Below are 17,380 nucleotides of genomic sequence, written 5' to 3' on the forward strand. Positions count from 1 at the left end.
CGAGGTAACCTTCAGCTTACCTTCAGGTTGCTACCGGAATACAATTCAGGACCGGGGAATGACTTAAATGTCCTTCAGTGTTGTGCTGATGTGTGACTTTAATAGGACGCTAGCAACTTAAATTGCACTAGTTTGTTATTCAAGTTAATGACAAAATACGGCAGTTTTTCCACACAGAAGCAGTTTGGTATTTAATTTAAAACTATTTAAATGACAAATTAAAAACATCTAATTAAAATTATACTTCTGCATCTTATCTGTATTACATACATTCATGAATTACAGGGAAGAGTTATCAAATTACTGTTTCCTCACTGTAGGGTAACCGCTAGTGACATGAATTGAATGTTAAATGCAGGTCACTTCACAGTAATACTTCATTAGGGATGGGAAGACCTGCGAGAGCTGCTTGTATGCTTTCGGTCATGTTTTCCTTCATAAGGTGGCGTGTCTTTACGGTGGCACTTCCGATGTGAGGGGTTATAATAACATTCTCCAGTTTTAGCAAAGGGTGATCCCTGGGGAAGGAAAAGAAATACTGAGGCGAGACTCACTCACAGAGCATGTTTCTTCAGCACCTGAAGGGAACCACGGAAATGTTTAAAATAATAATTAAAAACATAAAAATAATTGTATGACCCAAGCATTCTCAAGAGTTCAAACTGAAGCCTGGCTTGCAGCTTTTTATGCAACAAATTCTCCAAATGAGTCAGCATGGATTTCACTTTGCTGCTGCAGAGGGACTGGGGACATCATTTCAGTAGGACTAGCAACAAAATTACGTAGTTTCTTACATGCTTACAAACCTTTTCTTATTTTGCAGCACACACACTTCTATTTAAGTTAAATAGATTTCCAACCTTGGCAAAGGTTCAGGATATGTCACATCCAGAGCAGCTGCCTTAATAACTTTGTTTTGAAGAGCCTCCACCAAAGCATCCTGATCTACAACCAGACCTGGGTTACAGGAAAAAAAAAAAACAACGGTTATTTTCATATTTCCACACAATTCTCTATCATCTTTTACGGCATGGTGATTAGGCAAATTGTAGAGTTAGTAATGTTCACAAAGCAGAAGCAATAGCAGAGGGTGGTTGAAAGCATATTCACACACACACACAGACACACACACAATAGCAGCAAGAAAAGCTTTTTTTTATTCAAAGGTATAGCATTACTTTTATAATACTTGTTATCCACTATTGCCATCTAAAGCTTACTCCCTTAATGCTGATTGGATATTTTTGCTGAGGCATGTAGCAGTGAAGCATGAAGCAGTATTTTCCATCTACTGACATATCAAAAGGTAGCTTATCGGATCATCTTAGCTTGCCATTTTCCCTGCGTCACGGGTACATTCTTTGGTCAACTTGTCCCTATTCCTTTGGGGAGGGGGCCTTTCTCGTTACACCTCGTATCCTCGCAACCGCCTATTACAACAGGTGGTGAACCAGGAAGAGGAAGCTTGGGTATGCACATGAGATTTGGACAGACAGGAATTTTAGAAAATGGTACGTAATAGCATAAAACAAAGTGCAGTGCCAGTCTTCAGAGTGGATATATGTTATCAAGAACACTGCATTAAATAGCAGACAAAAATCTAAAGTAAGACACCGTGTGAATACAGACAGACTTCTAACACTCCAAACTCAGTAACATTGTGGAGTCATATTTGCTCAGTATGGAAACCCTTGAATGTTTGACTGAGATATGCCCATGAGCTAAATAATCTTGTAATCAGAGATTTAACTGAACATTTCAGAGTAAAAGACTCTTTATTAGGGTTGAGTTTCCCAGAACTATTTATACAAAATAAATAAAAATGAGATTAATAACTGCCAGTGAACCATAACGTAGTTTTAGTTATCCTGCATCTTACCTCTGCTGATATTAATGAGAGTGGCTGTGGGTTTCATCAACTGTAGCTCCCTCTTCCCAATCAGCCTGCGTGTCTGAGGTGTCAGGTTCACAGCCAGCATCACAAAATCTGCCTGCTGGAGCAAATAATCTATCTTCTTACAGTAGGTAGCTCCAACAGCACGTTCTTCTTCCTTGTTTCTAGGAGGGGGAGAACTCTAGTAGTAACCAGCAGGTTGCAGAAAAAGTTGAAATCAGAGTTAGAAAAAAGACCTTTTCTTTGCTGTTTTGTGAGAAGCAGCTAGTTAATTATCTGACTGAAACTAAATGAAGAGAAATGCTAAGCTCTGTTTCTCACAATATCAGCCATGCTATGCAAAAATGTGCAGTACTATACCAATGGCAAGAAAGTAAGAAATGCATGTAAATGCATGGAATAAATAATAAATGCATTTATATCACAGCCTCTGGATGTAACAGAGATTCTTTTCCAACCCAAATGCAGAACTGATGTTTGACATAAATTCCCTTCCTTGTGAAAAGTAACTCATCCAAAAATTGCTGAGGAAACAGATAAGACAGGGCAGCGGATAAATCCTCAGAAATAGATGCCAACAGAAGCCTGCTGCTCTGTGAATCAGTACTATCTCACTGGAAGCATACACTGTAAGATCTGCCAGCATGTTCTTCCATATCAGGACAATTTGGGGTGTGTACTGCCCTGCTCACATTGGCTTCCCACAGATGTAAAGGACACACAGCATGTGGGATGGGTCCCTGAGAGGCAGGTACACAGAACGATAAGTGTGCTTCCCACTGAAGACAGTCAGCAGGGCTGTCAAGACTGACTCCTGTAATGGCCAGCCAGTTCTAAAAGGAGGAGGTGTTTCTATCTGCATTCCTGCTGTGTGTCAGTCACAGCAGTTACATCACCCTGAACTGTTTCTCCATTGCTCAATCTATTGCGATGTCACCAACATTATAGGGAGGTTCATAGGGAGATCAGTGAGATTTATCAGTTCTGTTCCTTTCTGACTTTGTTTCCATATAAGTCACGAAACTGATGACCATCCTGAAGCCAGTGCACATATTTTGCCACTTAAAGAGAAAGTCATAAGAGAGCTACGATAGCAAAGCAGACTTTCTTTGGAGCCCTAGCCAGTTTTACCTCTGTTTCCTGTTGTGGTATAAAATTTTCATTTCAAAGGCTTTGGCTCTCTCAGCCACTTTGTAGCCAATGGTGCCCATTCCAATGATGCCTAGAGTAGCTCCAGAAACCTCAGCACCCAGCCAGTTGGCAGGGAAATATTCAGTTTCAGGGGATATTGCCATTTGATGGCCTTGGAAGGAAATAAGAAAGAAAGAAAGAATGTCATGTAAAGAATTGAACAATTCCTGGCACCTGCTTACTTTCTGTCACAGAACAACACAGAAGCAGAGGAACAGTAACATAATGCTATTATATTTCTGGACAAGCTCTGAATAGTGATGCACTACCAATGCAATTTCTTACATCGATTTCTTTCTTAGGATATAAGCATACCCAGACCCTCTTTGGAAGATTAGGCAAGGGCAAAGAAGCAACCTCACTTTGAGGTACGCCACCAGAGCTGTTCATTGTATTTTTCTGTCTGCAGTACAAATAAATTATTGCCCATTAAAATGCAACTCTGCAACACAGCTTCATTCTCATGGTGATTCATCAACAGGGCTAATATTAAGTGACATTGCTACATCACATGTGCTGTAGATGCTAAATAGCATCTGATGTAATACAGGTTAGGTTGCAGTGTCATCAAGACTTTCAGTAAGGCCAAAGTATGTTTCCCTGCCATCTTGCAGATATACCACAACTGGCAGAGAACAGAAATACAGAAAAGGATGGACAGATTTCTTAACTGTTTGTTCAAAATGACTCAAATTTATGTCACCTAGGCAAAAGCAGGCATTAGGGCTCCTTGCAAACATCTATTTTTATTAGAACTTGAAAAGCAAGACTGCAGTGGACAAGTAGAATGAGTAAGTGGCTACAAACTGAAGGAGAAGAACCCTCAAGAATTTAGAGCTATCTGGAAAAAGAAATGTACCTACCTTTCTGATGTATCTGTTGGGAAACTGAATGCACTTCGTAGAAGTTATTACCAGTGTGACAGATTTATCTTTTTCCTCATCCCTGTTTTTCTTTCTGTATTTCTGCTTTTAAGCCTACCTTTGCATCAGCACACACTTTCTAATTGCATGTTTTAAAGAGTCAGCTTCTCTATAAATAAAGTCTGAAAGCATTTCAGTTATTACCTTCCACAAGTCTCCTGGAAGATGCCAGCATCAAAGCCATCCCCAAGTCTGCAGTGTCAGTGGAAACAGTAAATGGAGTGTTAGATACCTTCACACCATAGCTATAGAGGAGATTCATATCCAAGTGATCTATTCCCACTCCAGAGCTTGCAACTATCTTCAGGTTAGGCAGGCTCTGCAGCAGCTCTTCATTAATAACTGGTTTGTGATACCACATATAAATGGCTCTGATCTTTTCGCCAAGAAATTTCTTGTTTTCAAGATATTCTTTCATGGTGATGAGACGAAAACATTCCTTTAGAAATTCAGCATGGTCTTCATATACTCCATGCTCCCCTCCAATACAGTCAATTAACACACAAGGCAGTTCCTGACCCTCCATGCCCTACAAAAGCAATGAGAAACCAAAATGACACCTTCTAAAGTGACCCTCTGTAAATTTTTTTTAAAAATAGGAATTTACTGGCTTAATTACATGCTCTTTTCTCACTTGAGGGTAGATTTGTTCAAAAATATTTGCTCTCATGAGTAGAACACGTGTATTTTCCCCCCATTATTCAGAAGGATGTTCAATTCTTATTATCAGGATGATATAAAAATACATTATTTTTTCTAGCATACCAGCTATGCTAACACTCAAACCAAAGAACAACTAGATGTTACTCCTGTTCAGTGTTTAGCCTGTTAGAGGCCAAAGTCTTCATAATTTCATAATGTGGCCACATGAGTCTAAGACCGTCTTTTAGTCCCCAGGTTCTGCCTTTGATCACGATCTAAGCAACCATATGCATCAATAAGCATGAGTGAGATTATCTCAGAAAAGATCTTGTTCAATAGAATAGCTACAGTTTGTCAGCTATGGACTTTGGAGTTATAAATTTACTTTCTCAGCATAACGTTACCCTTTTTATTCCTGTCTCCTTCAGTATCCTGACATCACTGCACTCAGTTGACTCTGGAAACAAACAAGTCTATGTGCTGTCTCTGAATAAGACAAGATGCAGCATGCCTCTCAGCTGCTTTGCAAGGGCAGTCCTGGCATCAGAAATACAGAAAAGCGTGAGATGCCTCCAATACCAGCTGGCAAGACTGCTTTGCTGGCTAAGAACAAGCAGCAATACCCACCCCAGGACTGCTGGAAAGCAAGTAGCAATCTCTTGCCCTGGCTGCTTGTAACAAGCATACATACGCCTTCTCCCCCGCACCCCCCCCCGCCCCCACCAGGTCCCCAGCCACTGAAGCACGGTTTTAACGGACGGTTTCCAGACCTAGGGTGGACTGAGACGTGCAAAAAGTCCTCTCAGAAGGCATTTGTGGATGGGACTGGTGATGGGAAAAACATGTCGGTCCTGCGGGCCTCCGCCTGGCCCTCCAGAGTGCCCTGAGCAAGCCACCCAGCTCTCACTGAAGGCACAAGAGCTGCCGGAGCCAAGGCCCACTACGCTGCTCACCTGCGTGCTGCTCGCCAACAGTGCCGGGAGACAGGCCAGCACTCCGGCCTGCGGGGAGGAGGAGGAAGAAAAGGAGAAGGAGGAGGAGGAGGAGAAAGAGGAGAGGGGGGAGGAGGTGTTCCCGGGAAAGGTGCCAGCGGCCGCGGCTGTCTTCACGTTGTGGGGATTGTACCTTGTCAGCCTGGATTTGTGGGAGAAGGAATAACATGGGTTAACAAATCATTTTATCTAGATAAATATTTTAAAGTGTGATCTGATTCTGTGCCATCAAGACCTTCAAAATAATTAAGATTTTGCCTTAATGCCATGCTCACTGTTTTTGGTTTTGTTGTTTTCTATTTTCCCATACTCCTTTTAAATATCAAGTATGGTCCAATTTCTCTGGTGCTATATGCACTTGAGTTAACGTGGCGTGAATTGTCTCTGATTAGCAGACACTAGTGGCAGATCTCATTGCACACACGAAGAATACCCCCAGTAACCCCCTGAGATCTAAGCATCTCCGGCAGGGTAAGAGTGGTCATTCACAGCAGCTGTTATCCCAGTTACAGACAGTCCTGTGGCTTTCCCAGATGAGAACTATGTAAAAATTTGCCTGACAAGGATACCTGCACCCAGAATTCACAGTTTATGGAGGCTATTGAGTGCTGTTGCAGTACTTCGCTCACTAAGCACATGCTGAGGTAATTCCTCTTGCTGTGTAGGTGGTGAGCAAAACGCTCAAGGAAGGATCTGACCTGTGTGGCCAGAAAACCCTGCCTGAGACCAAGATCTCTTTTCCTTCCAAGCCGAGAAATAACCAGCACTTGTGAACTACTGTACCTGTCCTGAGCACTGCAACACTTTGCATTTGTACAATTGCATACAATTCTATCTCCTCAAGTTCTACCAAATGCGTTTTGATATGCTGAACATTCAAGCAATCAAGTTCAACATGAGATCCTCTCTAAAATAACTAAGAAAAGGTAAAGTGTAATAAACTATTGCTATACAAAATTATATATAACCATATTTTTTATCCTGTTGATGACTTTTGAGTATCATTTATTGACATGGATTTCAGATTCACATGGTTAGACTTTAAACCAAAAATTAAGTTAAAGCATATTAACTGGATTCCTAGTATAAGTTCAGTTTATTTGATCTTTCTTTAAAAGAAAGCAGTAAACAATGCTTACACATTTCATGTTTCACATCAACCTCTTGTAAGTTTGCTGATCAGACATAATGGGTGATCTTTTAACTTACTGCTTATGTAACAGTGCCTGAGATCAAAGGGTCACTGTAAAGCAGAAGACAAGAGACATTCTAGCAACTAATTTTCTACGGAATTTTAGCACTGAAGGCCAAAAAATCCAACAAACAAACAAAAACCTTCCAAAGGTCAATATAATAGTTATCCCACTTACATATCAAATCAACAAATTTGGATTAACAGAATGAAGATACATTTAGACAAAGAATAAGCAATCAAATATTCAAAGCAATGTTATTCTTCTTAAGTAAGAATTGAGGACACATATCAAATGTCAAGAAAACGAGCTTGGTTATGTGGCTAGATGTGGAAAGAATCAGACAGCTTCAAAGTTGTTTTGTGCAGTTTCAGCAATGTTTCAGATTTGTTTCAGGAGATGATATTAAATATAGCAAAATATGTGACAGAAGGGGTGAGGAAGCCACTTACATTCTGAATGACTGAAGAGCTGTTTGAATTGCCAGAATGTCACAAAGAACACTGTATGGGCAGTAGACAAACAGCAGCTTGAGATATATGCAGACTGTTGCAGATGAGACTGTTGCACTAGTCCACTATAATATTTTAAGTACCTTGTCCTAAGCTGTATTAGAAAAAGAACTATTGCTATCTGCTGTTATTTTATTATTGTTGAAAGAGATGTATTATACTGGCATTGTGACAAAGCTCTCAGAAATTCATAATTTCTACGTTTACAAAGAGAGAAGTATTGCACAACTTAATTCCTAGTTTCATTATTATATATTGCCATTGGTTTCTGTGAAATCCTGCAGGGCAAGCTGATGGCTGCAGTGTTGATAAGGTGCACGCATAATAATTGTTTCTTAAGGTAAGGCTTTTGAAATATTGCATCAGCATAAGAGACTTTTGCATAATGTAACACATTTCCTAGCTGGGATGTTTAACCTGGGTTAAGAATGAAATTGGATAAGGATATATGTTCCTTATATATTTAAAGTAATGTTATAGGTAGCCAGGATTCATAGGGAAAAAAATAAAATTAAAAAAAAAAACACAAAAAAAACCCAGAACCAGGAGGTCTATATTCTCATGAGTTTGCTTTTCAGGCAAGGCCAACCCAAGCAGTACATTTGTTTTCACTGATTGGAAGTCATCATGAAGCACTACCACTAACCTGCCTGCTTGCTTTAGGTAAGGCCTGCATCCCACTAGACTGCTGTAGCAGCAATCTATGCTAGATCATCTAGTTTGCCTGTCAAAATGTTCCAAACAAATTTGAACTAACAGAATAAACTATCACATTTTGCATTACGTGTCCACTGCATTTTTTAATCCATTTTTGCAGAGATTTTAAAACTGAAGGTATTATGTCTTCCAAGTACAATCTAAATAGAATGAGAGGTTGGAAACAGCACAGAAAAGTTTCCTTAACTGTACGTAAGTTAATTTGATGTTATTCAATAAATATTTAGATTGAGGAAAGGCAGGAAATGGAGGAATATTTCTTGTGGTGTAATTTGAAAATACGAGGTAGTTGCTTCCTGAAGACATTTTTAGGAAACTGTACTTCAAGTCATGATTTCCAGTTTGTAAGGCAATGTCAAGTAGTTAGGTGTTGTATTTTAATCAGACCAATCCTTCCAAGTTGACAGTTGCCCAGCGCTCTGTCTGAAGCACTGCACTGGCAAGGAACACTTCACTAAAAGATCAGCTCAGACTCATAAATATCTGCAGCAAATGACAAGTGTGTTCTGTTGTTTTAGGTGCTAGTGAAATGATGTAACTGATTGAACGGAACTTGAACACCTGGAGGTGTTCAAGGCCAGGCTGGACATGGCTCTGGGCAGCCTGGTCTAGTGGTTGGCGACCCTGCACTCAGCAGGGGGGTTGAGACTCGATGATCTTTGAGGTCCTTTTCAACCCAGGCCATTCTATGATTCTATGATTCTGTTTGCTGCTTCTGTTCCACATCTAGAGAGGTTTGTATGTGCAAACTCTTGCCTGCTTTCTCTAGTTTGTGGATATTGATCTAATAAATGGTATTTTTTTTATCTGTTGTTATAGATAGTGGTAGCTTTTTTTTCAGCTTTGTCATTTATCACTTAGCCTTTCATTATGAAATAGTGATTTCATAATGATGAATTATGAATGAATAATTATGAATTATGAATAGGATAGACTTAGATTTGTAAAGGTAATACTGGTGACAATCAAAGGCATACTGGATGCCTGTACCTCAGGGAACAGAAAGTTTTTTGTAAAAGGTACGTGGGACAGTCTTAAAATTCTTGTCAGCAAAATTGCTGTTCCTTAAAAGCTGCAGTACTTTGTTTCCCCAGGCCACCTGAATTGGTAATGCTGGTTAATCCAAAACGTATGAATGCTAACATCCACTCTTTGGTCTCCACAAACATTCAGCAAGTATCGATGAATGCCATTTTTTCTGCGTGGAGGAATTCAGTTCCTCACATTTGCTTCATACACACTTCCATGTCAGACATCATTTTGTCTGCCATCAGTTGCATGGCAACAAAATATGGGATACTGGCAGGAAGGTTCAACCGCTACTGCCGTACCACCAGCATCCACCTCTGACATCATGGGCCAACATAATGAAATGGGAGGCATTACTTTCAGAGCAGCCTTTGTACTTAAAGTTGGTGGAAGGAACTGTCTATTGGCAAGCACGAGTGACAATCTACTGTAAGAAACAGCAGGTGGAAATGACTGTAAGGATTTATAAGACTACAGACAAAATCCTAGCCGGACTTATGGGCAATTTTGCTATACATTTTACTAATGAATAATCACCCTGATCAGAAAGCCATACTAAATAATAGAATGCATAGCAGTGCCACTTTGAGTGGTTTAGTAGTTTATTTGCATTTTAAGACAACAGAGTACATAAGTTTTAGTGAGATGGATGAACATTCTTCTATTTAAAGAGATACTTTTCCTGTGGAATTTGAAATAATAAATTGGATTAGAGGTGCTGTTTCTAGTGTGGTAAAGCCATGGAATATTGCTTTTTTACTATGATAATTGCAGTCTTAAAAACAATTTGTCAAGGTGCTATTTTTCATCTTTGTAGTACTGATGCTTCCTTCAAATATAGTTATTCTTGCAGAAGCAGAGACACAAAGGAAATCTTATCGACTTGGGCTTTAATGGTGTTTGTTTTTTCACAAACATTTTTTGTGTTCCCACTGAGTTACAGAATGGTGCTGTAGTCTAACAAGCGTTCTTCCAAATATTTTGTGCTAATTTGAAAATATTAAGCGTAGACTTCAAATAAGTTTGGTATTACAAACATGTCAGCACGTCCATCTTGGAGACTATTTTTCATTAATGCTGTTGCTTGCAACTAATACTTTAAACTGTCAGCTCAGATCATCTGCTTTGAATAAATGATTCTGTTTCTGAAAATTGATTTTTGCCTCAGCATTTTAGCTCTCAGGTGCTCCTTTAAAGGGAGACTTCCACATAGAAGGTCAGTAACATTTCTGGCAGGTAGCTTGCATTGTTTGTTTTTATATAATGGGAACAAAGTGAACTATGTAATCTAAACAGACATTTTCTTTAGGACTCCTATACATTTTTTTAAATACTGATGAAAAACTGCTGTTTTCCCCTTTGCATTAACTGTTTCCCTTAATCTGGCATACTACTTCTGAAGTTTTGTAAGAATTGTACAGAATACTGAGGCATTTTTTCTTGTCTCATGACTACATGGTAGCACCTTTAAAATGTTTAGTCTTGGTAACAGAGACGATCTCTCATCCAGGAAAGATCACATTTGAACATATTTCTAATAAAATATAACTATATAAAAATAAAAATAACTATGAAATTATCTGTTACATCTTGTGAAGTCCTGTTTCTCACACCAGTAGGCAAATTAAAACATCATTTCTAGGAATCATTTCAAAATTGAGTAGTCGATCAGAAGTTATTTCTCCCAGAGCCTCTTAAAGCCTGCATGCATTTATCCATAGCTGAAAGTGAAGAGTAGTTTGTTCCTGCACAAGGAAATTGAGATTTTAAAGGTCTCATTAACGTGAGACTCGGCCAGAGTTCCCCTGCCCATTCTGAACAAGTGTCTCTTAATGGGGAAAAAAAAAGAAAAAGAATAAAAGCATTTAGAAGAATAAAAATTTTTAGAGCTTCTTTTGCACTTCAGCTAGGGAGCACTTCACTAGGTATGGGAAGACCAGTAAGAGCTGCTAATATGTTTTCAACTGCTTCCTCTGTTATCATGCGGGTAGCCTTGTCTGTTTTAATGCCGAGGTGCGGTGTTATAATGAGATTCTTCAATTTCAATAATGGATGATCTCTAGAAAGAAAAAAAAAAGTTGTAACATACTGTCATTTATCCAAATGAAGAAGAGTTTTGTTTAGGCTTTCACACTGTATTTAACTATAAAGATAATTTAAGATAACTTTACAAATCCCACTTACATCTGCAGACTCTAATTACCTATGTTCAAATAATTCTGGATGTTAAGAGGATGCATTAAGTATTTACACTATACTCTTTTACCCAAGACCAGAAACAGATTGTTGCCACAAGCAGCAACTTGTACTACATCAGAATAGAGAATTAAGCACTCCCAGCATATTAACACTACACAATGGTCTTAGCTGTAGTTATGCAACTCAGGTAATGGACAGCAATGTCCTTGGCCCCTAGGCCCCCAAACACCGAAAGCCAACTGCTACAGTTATCTCCCCAAGGAACCATTCTGGCAAATGTGCCTGTAGCCTCTAGGCCCAGGAGATGTGCAGTGCATCAGCTTTGTACTGGAGAAACAAGCCCGTGGGGAGGGAAAATTTGGGACAATACAGCAGGTCTAAGAAGGGGTGATTCATTCAGCTTCCACACACTTGGTATGTTCTACCTTTAGATAAAACAGTGAGTGAAGCACTTGTGTAGCTTCAAAGGGTGATTTTGTGGAATGGTCTAATATTCCCCTCATGCAAAATCTCCCTCGTGCTGTTTCCTGGTGCCCATGCTTCCCTTCAGCCTGTTATCAGTTCCAACATCTGTGCTGCATCCATTTCTTATTCACAGCCATTTTACACAATTGTGCAGCCCAGGGGCAGTATGCATCTCCAGACCCTAGTGGCTGAGTGCCTGACAAGCCTCATGCAGTGTTTCTGAGGAATAAGAACAAATGAGATGGTGACCTCAGCAGCGGCTCTGGGTAGGTGACATCCAAAGCTGTGGCCCTGATAACACCAGTGCGCAGAGCTATCACCAACGCCTCTTGGTCCACCACTGCACCTAGGTTGGAATAAGAGTAACTCAGCGCTATTTGAAGGTAACAATCTGAGACAGGAAGGTGGGTGAAAAGGGAGAGAGAGGAATTTTGGCCATGCCTGCTCTGTTTTCACCACATGCACCAGCTCTACAAAAGGAGCTGTCTCATATATGGTGTGGTCAGGCCAGCAAACTTCTCCAACTACTACCTCGGCTGATGTTAATGAGAGTAGCTGTGGGTTTCATCAGTTCCATCTCTCTTTTCCCAATCAGCTTGTGTGTCTGAGGTGTCAGGCTCACCACCACCATCACGAAATCTGCCTCGCAGAGCAAATCATCTATCTTTTCACAGTAAATGGCATCAACAGCTTGCTCTTCCTGCTCTTTCCTGATGGGGAAACAAATGATCACACTGCATTTCAGAGCATCAGTCATGAAAATATTGTCCTCCATGATGCCACTGGTATACAAAGTAAATATCCCATTAATGCAGCAAACAGGTGGCAGATTAGGATGTGTTTAGTGTCAGCTGGCTGTGTAGGCCCTGCCTCCGGAAGGCAGCAAGCCCTGCCTGCCTCTCAGCCTCTGCAGCGCAGGGTCCATTGGCTTATTTTAAAGCCTGCAAGTGGACTGAAGCTAAGCACAGGAGTGGATGTCAGCACACAGTCCATTCTCCAGGGATCCCTGTGGGAAAGTGCACCTTGCAGGATACGGTAATCATGCAAACTGGAGTAGTTAGATTTGTCAGAATTCATCCATGGGACCTCTGAGAGTGCTCATCCCATTGACATAATCCAGCAAACTTATCATTTTGCAATGAGTGGAATCAGCAAGGCAGTTCTTCAGTAATTTAGGATGGTTCCCGGCCACTCCAGGACTTTCTAAGTGTGGGTTCCTGGGACTCTCCAAGTAATAAAGCATGTAGCAACACCAAAAGTTACCAAATTAGAATGAGATTTCTAGTTTGAATTTTTCACAGTAAAAAAGGATAGTTGGCATTTCTGTTTTCTTGCCCAGACTTTGGGAACTAAAGAAGCATTGACAGGAGTCTGTGTGTGCAATTTTTTGCTCCTGATTTCAAGAGAATGACTTTGAATTATCTCATCTCTAATCTAGAAATAAAGAAATCACGCTAGGAAAATAAGCTCAGTGTCACTTTGGACCATGTGTCTCTAATGCATGCATTTTGTTGTTTTCGTTCAGTGTCCAGGTCAACAGATAGTGATTGAGTAAGGAACACATCAGAATTACAGCCAGTTTTGCAACATGCAGAGTGTACCTTGCTACAGCACACAAGATAGAAACGTAAATGTACTATAAAACAATCCACTTTTTTTCACTTCTGTTGCAACGTGCATTGCTATTTCATGACAGCGCTCTTAGATTAAAGACTAAAAAAATACTAAACAGAGGAAGATAGTGAAGACCAGCAAAAAAAAAAAAAAAATTTAATTGTGCTTTATTTTCTTTTCTCTGTGGTTTATAAAGAAAGTCTGAAGGACTTCTTTATAAGTCCTGCAGAAGGAGGGATTGGTCTAGTATTTTTTTTTAACATTTCTCTCTGTATTCCTGACATAATTATATAATTTATTGGAAAGGAAATACTGACTAAATACTGACTAAATACTGACTAAATACTGACTAAAAGGCAGTTTCTGCTGTAATTAGGGTCTTTACCTCCATGTTCTGTTGTGGTACAAAATCTTCATTCCAAATGCTTTGGCTGTTAGAGCAATCTTATACCCAATGCTGCCCATGCCAATGATCCCCAGAGTAGTGCCAGTAACTTCAACTCCAAGAAAATCAGCTTCATAGTGCTCCATACCCGGGGAAACAGCAACTTAATAGCCTACCAAAAAAACAAACAAACAAACAAACAAACAAAAAAAAAACATATCCAGTATAATAATGCTTGGACCCTTTTACTCATATTCTCTTTGTTTTCAAGAAATTCCTTCATAGTGATGAGGCAGAAATGCTTCTTCAGGAACTCCACATGGTCATGCAATATCCCATGTATTCCGCCAATTTCATTTATCAAAAGCCTCGGCAGCTCTTCTTCCTTCATGATCTGCGCAAAGAAGAAAGAGACACAGTATCAGAAGAAATACAAATAATTTTTTCCAAATATTTTAATATTCACTATCATGCCCTTTTTAATGACAACTACGACAAGACAGCTTATAAACTACATATTTAGATAGAGGGGTAAACAATCCAAGACAAGAAAGCAGCTCTTTTAAGTATATTATCAATTATATATGAAAACAAACAACCAAAAAAAAAAACCCCAAACCCAACAACAGCCAAGCAAAACAAACATACAAAATAAACAACAACAACAAAAAAACGCACCCTAGTCTTCATATAAGGAAGTAGGAACAAGTTCTGCCCCTCAAGGGCTGTAAGGTCACTGTCACCCGGCTTATAACATGCAGTTATTTCTGATTAATTACTGAGTTCCAGGCCATAAATGGTCTGGTGTATAAATCTTCTGTCCCATCCCAAAATCACAAATTACTGTGTCTAAGCATTTTAGAAAAACTAATCTAACTCCTGAAAGTAAATTGCACAGGTTCATCATGAACTTTGTGATACAGGTTAATTTTTCAGTTCTTTATTTTTGCAGCCTCCTGTCCTGAAATGACACTAGTGACTTTTTAACTGTAGTGCCCTCGCCTAGGCTGTCAGAAATTAACAACATAATAGTCACTTAGACATGTGTTTTCAAATAAGGACTTCAGCACTCAAATCAAAAAGGTGTCTTGTTTATTTTTCTTCAGAAACCACTGACCACTTGTTTGTGGTTCGCAGAAGTCTGTGAATAGACAGCTGTTTTTTAAAAAGTAGACTATTTATAGTTGCCTTTGGTTTTCCATGGGAATTCTGCAAGGAGAGAGCAGGGTGCTGCTCAAGGGCTGAAAATACTGGAATTCCCTACAGCAATGCAGACTGTTGTCTTGTTAGTAGTATTTTTGCTATTTGCTTGTGAATATCTAGCTCTTTGTCTACAGTTGCTGTGCTAAATATTCATTTTACCATACCTTCAAGAAGCCTGACTGTATTCCAGAATAATGGAAAGTCTTCATGATTTTATAAAGTTGACAAATATTGTACTGATTTTTTCGAATTTTATTGTTCGCTCTTATGAAAGAAAATGTAAGAAAAAGCCTTTGGCTGAAAGTTAGCACTGATCACTAATTCTGCTTTAGGCTGTGCTCTCACCCATGTGATTTCAGTGGCAGAACTACCATTGTCTCATGCTCTATCAAGAAAAAAAACCAACATAATTTCTGTCTGCATAGAAGAAAGAAATATCTTGGGTTTTACTTTGACTTTCAAGGGACTCCCTCAGGAAAATCAGAGATTTTTTTCAATGGCTGGCTTCACTTGGATTTAACATGTAAATGAAGAAGAGCAGCAGAGCACCTCTTGCAGTAGAAAACCATAGGACCACAATAATTCAAGAAAGTCTGTTTTCTTGAGTGTTTTGACATTAAAATAGAATATTGTTATATTGGCTAAAAAATTCTACAGGGCATTAGTGTTCGATCTCCCATTAATATGTTCAAGAGTTTTACACAAACTGCTCAAAGTACTTGCTTATCATTATTTTACCAGCAAATATGAGGAACAGCAGGCAATGTCTATGATCAAAAAGGGAGATATTCACCATTCTGAGCCCAGGCACACTTAATGGCTGTCAGGTCAGGTGGCAATATCCTGTCAATTCAATTTGGACTAATTTTTCCTGTCTTTCATGCGCCCATCTTGTGCCCCACCTGCATGACTTCTGACATTTTGTAATTGCTTATACACATGCTCTTAAAAAAGAGGTGGTGCTTAAAAAGTGACCAGCTCTGATGGACTCCAACACTTTCAAAAGCAGTTTCCCAGGGGATCTTCTAAGTAATTCCCTGCGCAGCCTGAAGTCTACTCTCCCCCTATCCAGAGATGAAGTTTTGCAGGCAGTTTTCCTCTTATCATCCAAGATTTTGAATTTGACTACTTCATGATCATTATGGCCGAGACAGCCACCAAGTGCCAATTCATCCATGAGACCCTCTCTGCTTACAAGCAACAAATCTCACCTAGTCATCTCCCTTCCTGTACAAAAAAAAGTTATCATCAAGGAGTTTTAAGAATCACCTGGACCTGTTTGTATCAGCAGTCTGCTATTCTCAATTAACATCTGGTAAACTGAAGTCATCCATATGGATGAGGGCAATTGATCTAGAGGTATCTCTTACTCCTTTAAACAATTATTCATCAGTGCCATTGTCCTGGTTGGGTGGCCTACAGTAGACTGCTATAATGACGGCTGCTCTATTTGCTCATTCCTTTTTCCTAAGACAGAGGCTCTCAAAAGCATCATCACCAAATGCAAGCTTCATATAGCCCTATCCCTCCTTTATATACAGCACCACTCCTCTGTTTTGCCTGCCTTGCCTGTCCCTTCTGAAGAGCCAGGAAAGGTCAGTCCATTCTGACACACCAGTCACAAGACTCTTCCAACCAGGTTTTAATTATACAAAGAATGACATGGCTCCGGTTCTGAGCCAAGACATCAAGCTCCTCTTCCTTGTTCCTCATGCTGCTTACATTGGTGTACAAACATATCAAATGTGCTTCATTATACTCAGCATGACATGCAGAATACTCAAGGATTTCATTAGCATGCAGTCTCTCAAATGCTGGCATGCTGTCCCCTGGCTTATACCTGCTCAATATGGTTATAGTCAGTTTTCCATTCAAATCTAGTTTAAAGCTCTATTGATAAGCTCTGCCAACACCTGCATAAAAAAAATTTAAGCCATCCAAGAAAGATGCATCGTATTAAAGTATGTAGACAATCCTGTGATTGAAAAACAGAAAATTGTGCCAAAGAAAGCAGCCTCAGAGACATGTAATTGCATATGTGCAAAGGTGATCTGAATGACACAGTCCTTTTGAGTAAGTTTACATCTATAATAAATACAGTTCATGCATGTATATGAGGGGCTGCTCCAAAACCAATGGTCATCAACTTAGGCTTGTGCAAGATAAGATGACGTTACGCTCTTAAGCAGCGAGAGACTCCCCGTAGAGATCAAGATTATGAGTACAAGTTGCTCACGGTTTTAAAAGGCATCTGACTTACAGCAAGTCATCAGTTGTAGACTGCTAGCTATTTTGTGACTCGTACAGCACAGGGATATCGCAGACTGAGGCTGAAGGGAGAAGGCCAGCATAATCACACGGCAAAACACAGCCTTCACCACGGGGCCACAACCACTTCCTGGAGACAGTCCTACCTCGGCT

The 17,380-nt window shown here is 39.7% G+C and overlaps 1 protein-coding gene and 1 pseudogene across 2 annotated transcripts; both read right to left on the reverse strand.

Annotated features, from left to right (window-relative positions):
* On the reverse strand, positions 118-5,738 carry LOC110393353 (probable 2-ketogluconate reductase). Of its 2 annotated transcripts, none has more exons than XM_021386118.1 (6): positions 5,604-5,727; positions 4,153-4,537; positions 3,026-3,197; positions 1,880-2,058; positions 861-957; positions 118-518 (listed from the first exon to the last, which is right to left on the reverse strand). In XM_021386118.1, exons 2-6 carry the CDS (start codon positions 4,532-4,534, stop codon positions 365-367), a joined length of 984 nt encoding a protein of 327 aa, XP_021241793.1. In that variant the 5' UTR covers positions 4,535-4,537; positions 5,604-5,727; the 3' UTR covers positions 118-364. The 2 variants fall into 2 exon arrangements, with proteins under 2 accessions (XP_021241793.1, XP_021241794.1); XM_021386119.1 differs by having other exon boundaries at positions 378-518; positions 807-957; positions 5,604-5,738.
* LOC110393115 lies at positions 9,357-14,147 on the reverse strand (annotated as a pseudogene).

The sequence above is a fragment of the Numida meleagris genome, chromosome 2 (assembly GCF_002078875.1).
Source record: "Numida meleagris isolate 19003 breed g44 Domestic line chromosome 2, NumMel1.0, whole genome shotgun sequence".
Taxonomy (NCBI): Eukaryota; Metazoa; Chordata; class Aves; order Galliformes; family Numididae; genus Numida; species Numida meleagris.